Source organism: Montipora capricornis, chromosome 1, assembly GCF_036669925.1.
Source record: "Montipora capricornis isolate CH-2021 chromosome 1, ASM3666992v2, whole genome shotgun sequence".
Taxonomy (NCBI): domain Eukaryota; kingdom Metazoa; phylum Cnidaria; class Anthozoa; order Scleractinia; family Acroporidae; genus Montipora; species Montipora capricornis.
Genome location: NC_090883.1, coordinates 44,565,464 through 44,572,963, shown reverse-complemented (window position 1 = coordinate 44,572,963; position 7,500 = coordinate 44,565,464). Strand labels below are relative to the sequence as shown.

The 7,500-nt window shown below is 41.6% G+C and overlaps 1 protein-coding gene across 1 annotated transcript in view; it reads right to left on the bottom strand.

The window, feature by feature from the left end:
- Positions 1 to 79: 79 nt before the first annotated feature.
- The window catches only part of LOC138045863 (solute carrier family 12 member 2-like), a 22,510-nt gene continuing 15,089 nt past the window's right edge, over positions 80 to 7,500 (bottom strand). Inside the window, exons 5-6 of the mRNA XM_068892497.1 lie at positions 5,965 to 6,259; positions 80 to 3,379 (exon numbers count right to left, since the gene is read on the bottom strand). Coding sequence (XP_068748598.1) covers positions 2,430 to 3,379; positions 5,965 to 6,259 — 1,245 coding nt within the window. The 3' untranslated portion in view covers positions 80 to 2,429. The remainder of the gene's footprint in view (positions 3,380 to 5,964; positions 6,260 to 7,500) is intronic.

Genomic DNA, 7,500 nt, shown 5'->3' with positions numbered 1-7,500 from the left:
TTGACGGTGGTCTCGATTTTCCCATCTAGACCGGCATCTGGACCGGTAATGTTTTGCGGTGAAAAGATGCAAACTAAAATGCAAAAATATTCAATTTATTGAGTATTTTCTTCTACCAACATTTATTTATGGAAGTGCAAAACAGCATGATGACAAAAGAGAGGATGACGAGCAAACTTTGACAGAATTAAGTTCAGCTCATCGCCGTTCGCAAGCAAAATGTCAGTTAGTACAAACCAGTTACATTAAAAGAATTAAATTGTTCTTGTTTGCCATATAATAAACATCTTATTAACCGAGCTTAGTCAGTCTGTATGGGAGAATCTTGACCTCGGTCGTGTGTACAGACCTCACTGCGTTCGGTCTGTACTCACGACCGAGGTCAAGATTCTCCCATACAGACCTCCTGCTCGGTTAATAAGAACTGATTATTATATATCTCAGATAGTACGCGCGCTGTAATTGGCTAAATTAGCGGGCCGTACTCTACAGTACGGCCCGCTGTACAGCCCGCTAGATTTAAAATTTCGACAAAACATCATCTAGCGAGTTTTTCATGTCATTTCTGTTGCATAAACTTGTACTGAAAACTGTTTGAATCTTGCAAGCGACTATTTCAAACTTAAAAGCCAAGAAGATTTAGTTTTTGGGATTTTGGCACGGCATTCTTTGTGGCAGTTGAACCTTCCGCTTCACTTTGACTAGTTTCCTTGCCCGCGCGCCGGTTAACCTCAGAGATATAATAAATATCTTACTAACCTCGTTTTCTCGGTCCGTACTGTATGTTACGGATCCTCGATTTTTCCCGTTGATTTATGTCTTGGGCAATAAATCAACGGGAAAAAACGAGGATCCGTAACTTACAGTACGGACCGAGAAAACGAGGTTAGTAAGAGGTATGTAATACCCGCGAAAGACTTTGGATCGTGTAAATTTATATTAGGGAGTTAAGAAACGACAACGGCTACGACAATGACAACGCCAAAAAGCAGTAATATTATTGGTTAAAAGAGGAAAAAATGATCGTGCTACACGTGCGGAACGCATTTTTGTACATTTCTCTCTCGCGTATTCGTCAAAACAACGTAAAATGACCAATCTTCGGGTTTTCACGACAGCGTGAACAACAAACAACAGTGAATCTTTCCTTCTCTCTCTTTTCTTCAAATCCGTACGTACCAATCTGGTTATAGCATACTTGGCTCATATTGTACAACATAAACAAGGTGGAAACATCGTAAAACTTAGAATAGGTCAAACCAATAGTTTGAAGTGACGTTTTTCGTCGACGACGCCGTCGGTGACCTTTAAAGCCCGGTTCGCACTCGTGCGATAAAAACAAGCGTAATCACAAGGATAAGTTTTACCGCGACGTTTACACAGTGAAACAAGCCGAGGAAAATTTGGCAAACGCAAGCGTAGTACGTCGGAAAAGATCTAGTAAGATTCAAGATGGCGTGCGAATCGTTGTGTTAGTGCTTATGCTTTTTCTACGTCCGTTCTCACACGATTTTTCTTATGCTCATGCTTTCGCTTACCGCACAGGTGGAAACCAGGCTTACGTCGCAACCGTCGTGGCTGTCGTCGTTTCTTAAACTCCCATATGTTTTGAAGAGAATGGCAAAGAAATAAACTGAAATGGGTGTCGCACGCTCATTTTTCCAATTTAAACCAACAATGCATATGTTGCTTTCTGGTGTTTTTTCGCTGTCGTAGCAGTCGTCGCCGCTTAAAATCCCCGTTGTTTTGAAGACTGCAAAAGAAAAAAATAGCCGTCGCGGTTGCTTAAAGGGGCTTTGCCAACCAAAATGATGTAATTCATGACACTCAAAATGCCCCAAAAGTAGAATGAAATATTACAATAACCACTAAAACAAAATAAGAAATACAACAAAACGAAAGAGAAGCATCGATGGACACAAACGGACAAGATTGAAACGGATTGCATTTGGGTAATCTTGAAAAAAGTCGCTCCGACGTTCTTCAAGTTTATGGCAAATCGACTAAATAATGGCCGTTAGTGCTCAGAATCATCTCGTTTGTGATGTAACGAGAATCTTATCACAAGAGGAATTCCACATTACCGTTTTCGAGTTTGAAACTCGTGGTAAACCTAAAGATGTCAAGTCTAGATATTCAAGACAATAATTAATTGGAAGTAAATTAGAGCCTTTCCTTGTACAGTTGAACGTCAATTATCCCAATTTCTCTATTATCCGGACTTTTTCTCCGGTCCCAATTCTCTCATGAATATTTTATTTAGTCATGATCAAGATTCGTAGCCATATTCTTTTTAAAACTACAGTGTTGAAAAATGAAGTAAAGACCTAAACAGCTTCAAATAACGTGACATAGCCCCTTTAAAACTCCCTTATATCAACGAAATCACGAAAATCACGCATGTGCATCCGTCATTCAGCTTCTGCCGCCTACGAATAAAATGTCAGTACATTTGTCTGATTGCCGCGCACGAGAAGTACTGGTGGCAGATCAGCCGATAACACCTCGAGCCAGCTCATGTACATTAACGGAGTCGTGACATCTTTGACGGGAACAGGAATTGAGATTACAACAAGCCTCGTGTCTTGAGTGCAATTCTGCCTCACCAGCTCTCCTATGCGGATTGTTCTTAGTACTTTCTGGTCTTCAATTGGGGCATCTCCAAGCTCATTCTTGACAGGTAGTCGCCTAAACGCGTCGATGCTTTCCTTCGATGGCTTTTTGTTGATACCCTCTGTCTGCTCCACGCAGTTTCCATCGATGCGGAATTTCTTCAGCAGATTAGCCAAACGCAACCTTTGCGGGCTGTAGTCGTGCTTCGAGCGGATGTCAGCGGAGAAGAACCTCAGCTTGCAGTTCTTCCAGGCGCGGTGCAGAGTCAGCAAGTAAGGTATCAAAACAGTGAGCCCACCATCATCATACACCCACCAAACGTCGATTGTTCCTCTCTGCTTCTCCTTTAACGCGATCTTCTCGATGGGTGATTTCGTTTCATCTTCAGGAATCTTCGAAGACTCCTTATCGGGGCTGGTAAGACTTTCCCTTTCTTCTTGTGTCTCCGCTTTCTTTGACTGAGAAGAACGTGGCTTCGACTTCGAGTACTCATCCTCGTCTATGATAGAATTTGACTCGTTGTCGCTGTCACCATCAACTAACTGCTCATCAATTTCTCTTTTCTGTTTCTCGTCCATGCGAAGAATTACCAAACCGTAGTTGAGATCGAAGACGTCGTTGATGACTCCAAGGTAGTCCACTACGTCATCTATGTTCTTCTTATCCGTCCAGTTCCTCTTGAAGCCCATGACCATGGTGTTTGGGCGCATCTTTCCAAGGCCGGCGAGATGCATCATGGACTGCACCCCCGCGCGGAGACTAGGAGCTACAGGAAAGAAAATGAGAAATCTGAATAATGAGTAAAGGACTGAGTGAAGGACCGACATTTAACGTCGTCAGAATTCTGTCGTCAGGTGGTGAATTTTCCTTTTGAATCATCTTGTTTGTGATGTAATGATCATTTTATCAGAAAGGAATTCCACCTTACCATTTTTTTGTTTTAAACTCAAGATTAACTAAAGATTTCTCCTAAACACCCCAAAATAACGTGACAGCCCCTTTAAAAATAAAATAAGATTTAAGATGAAAATAAAAGATTCAGTGTGAGAAACATGCACAGTACATGGCAGTGACTTGAGCCGGTATCTTCTGATTCACGCTACCACAGATATCTCCTAAACTAACGAGAGAAGCTGCTAAAAATTCCCCATTTCTAGAAGTATTTTGATCGAGATATTCATCTCAATTACTGAAGGGAAAGCAGTGCTTTGTGCATGGCCAGACCTAAAATTGATACCTTAATTTGTTTTTTTTCCATTTCTTTTTGTCTCATCTCCCTCATATGGCGACGACAATGCCACAAAACAATAATATCATTGGTGAAAGGCGCTGATACACTGTGCAATTTTTTCGTGCAACTCGTCTCGCAACGCCATTTCAACAAACGCTCTCACATTACGAAACAAGTTGTTTTGCAGATGTTACACTGAGTAACGTTTCAATCAACTTGTCCCGTTTCGATGATCACATGAGGATAAAGGAACAGTTTCATTGGCTGGTGCCGCAAGCCGTTGTGATACAAGTTGCAGGACAGATGTTACACTGCGCAATTAAAAAATTCGTTGCAACCGTTGCGGAAAGTAGAACTCAATTCTACGTTCCGCAACGATTTCATCAACTAGTCTCTCAACGTTTTTGGCCGTTGCAAGGTATGTTACCGGCATTGGGCAATGATTCGTGCAATTTGTTTAGCAATGGCGTTGCGAGACAAGTTGCACGGAAAATTGCACAGTGTAAAAATAAGCGTGCTGCACGTACGGCACGCATTTTTGCACGTATTTTTGCGGTACTCAGCGCGACAACTACGTGAAATCACCAAATTTGAGGCTTCGACAACAACATGAGTATACCGATGCAAACTTTTTATTCTTTACTTTTACTCTGAAACCGCTCTCGCCAATTTATTTTTTTAATATACTTCGGCCACGTTGTATCACGTGAACGAGATGGAATAACCGCAAAGACTTACATAGAGCGAATTTCAATCGAGTGTCGTAAAACCAAAACCAAAATAATTGCTTTGGCCAATCAAAAAGGACAGAGACAATCCAGTAAACCAATCAAAACTCGAAGCAATTACACGCAGGCGACACAAAGCGCGGGAAAATATGCACGCGCGAGCCACGATTGGTTTTGGTTTCACTTCTGATTGGTTGAAAAAGTGGCACGAGAACTTTGAACCAATCAATGAGTAAAGTAATTCAAAACCAAAGCAATTAGATAATTACTTTCGACACTCAATTGAAAACCGCTGTAGTGCAAAGTCAAGTGATAATCTGTTTCTGTGATAATAGGACGTTTTCAACCAACCTCTAGGGACACCAATAACAATAGAGAAATGTACGACTTCTGGTGCACGAACAAAAGAAGCTAATGAGAGATCTTTTGTTTTCGCCGACAGCATGGCGGCGGTGATGTCACGTGAAACCTCCTATAGGGACTTTAAGTACTACTACGGCTACGGCGACGAAAACACCTCTTCAAAATTCAACTTTGCACAATCCTCAGTCTTTCGCGGTTATTTCATCTCGTTCACTTTGTACAATGCGAATGATCCTAAAATTGAATTTATACGAACGCTTTCAGGGAAAGAATATTTGGATGAAAGACTTAGCATTTGTACGCTAAAGCAGGGCTTGAAATTGCGAGCAATACAGTCGCATTTGCGAGTGAATTGTTTCCCTTTGCGACTAAAATATCTGGAGAAGTCGTAAATCAGCGTAAATTTGCGACTTGTTTTCGTCTTCGCTCTTTCGAAACAAAAGGGTTAGCAGTTGCCACTTTGCTGCTCTTTTTACTAAAATAAATGAAGAAATGACAAAATTATTTTGTTTCTCACCTTGAGTTTTCTTTCAATCTGAAGATAGCGTAATTGTGCATAGCTCAATTTCTTCGATATCATTCGCCATTTTCAGCGGTTTCTTTCAACACAAGTAGTGTGGGCTCATATTTTGTTTTGCTACACCGCTGACAACACAATGCAGCGCGACGATTTTGCGACTAAATTTTGCGAAATTGCGACTAAATTTTCGTATCTTGTCGCATAATTGCGACTGGATTTTTTCGTTAATTTCAAGCCCTGTAAAATTGTCCGTAAAACCTTAAATTGGTGATTTCACGTTGTTGTTATGCTGACTGCAGCAATAAAATGCCTGCCGCACGTACAGCACGATTCGTTTTCCTCTTTTAACAAATGATATTATTGTTTTGTGGCGTTGTCGTAGCCGTAGCCGTCGTAAAAAGCCGTCGTCATTTCTTAAACTCCCTATTGTGAGGTTCACCGTCGAAGATCGTTAAGACCCAATTCGTTTCTCTCTCTCCTCCCCCCCCCCCCCCCCGCCCCCAAATTACCTGTAGTCACTGCTCGAAAAGCTTTGATTCTGTGCTCTCTCATCCACTGACTGTCTTCCTTATCCGAAGCCACGGCTTCAGAAGGCTTCTTCACATTACCATACACCATTAGACCGACATTTTTAGTAATCTGTGACACGATGTGGGCCAGATTAGGTCTGTCCTGTGGCCGGCCTGTTAGAACCAAGCAGTTGGGCCGAAAATTCTTCACGTGGTCTTCTATCCCCTCAAGCCGGAGAGCGTAGCGAAGCGCTTGAACAAAAGAAAAGGCCTGAGACGAAGAACCCCAGTTAACCTGAGACGGGCAAAAAAAAGCGAAGTTAAATATATCTTCACACTACAGTAGTGACTTATTTCTGCACTAATTCGAGCAGCGGTTTACGCGTCGCATTCACAAGTAATACGCAAACTATTCGAGGTTTGCAACCAATCTCTAGAGACGCGATAACAATGCTGCAATGTACAATTGCTGGTGGACGAACCAAAAGGAGCTAAACAGAGATCTTTTGAATGAAAGAAATGTATATTTGGAGTGCAGTGTATAGACGAAAGATAGAAGTGATCTTCGCACTTAACTACACAATTTAAGCAATATGTCACTTTATAGACACTTAGAAAAATTCAGACATCGCAGAGGTCTTGGGTTCGAATCCAGTTGGTTCCGCCTGAATTTTTCAGGCGTCTATAAAGAGCCACAAGAGAATTTAAGAAACGACGACGGCTACGGCAACGAAGACGCCAAAAAGCTGTAATTGGTTAAAAGAACCCAAATGATCGTGCTGCACGTGCAACACGCATTTTTGAACATTTTTCTCCCGTACTCGTCAAAACTACTAAGTGAAATGACCAAATAGAGCGTTTTCACATGACGTCACGGCAGCCATGTTGGTGTTCCAAAACAAAGAAACGGCGGCCATGTTGGTGTTCCAAACTAATCCTCTGGGAATTGAACTCTATTTTTATGCAAATAGTTTCTTTTGTTTCATCAAATTAGCATTTATTTTAGTCACGTTAGTGAAAACGCTCTATTTAAGGTTTTGACGACAACGTGGACAAACTACAGTGAATCTTCACGTCACACTCCTTACTTCAAATCCGTCCGTACCAATCCAGTTATAGGACACCTCGCCCATATTGTATAATATAAGCAAGATGGAATAATCATGAAACACTTTAAATAGTTCAAACTTATATTTTGAATTGACGCTTTCGTCGCCGTAGCCGTCGTGGTTTCTTAAATTCCCTATTTGCTTAAATTGTCCAGTTAAGTGCGAAGATAACTTCTACCTTTCGAGAGATCTTATAGAAGCCGACAAGGGTCACACGTTGTCGCTACCAAGTTGTCGCGTTAAACTTAAAGGGAGGGGGGGGGGGGTGGGGACTGTCTTGTCGAATTCTCACTGTGAGCAGTGCTAGTCTTTAAGGACGTTCGCGCCAAAATCTTCCTACGGTGAGATTTTCTTCAATTCTCGCACAGAGTTAGGTCATAAAGTACTTACTCCAAAAATATAAAAAAAATTGGGGGTCACCGACTTC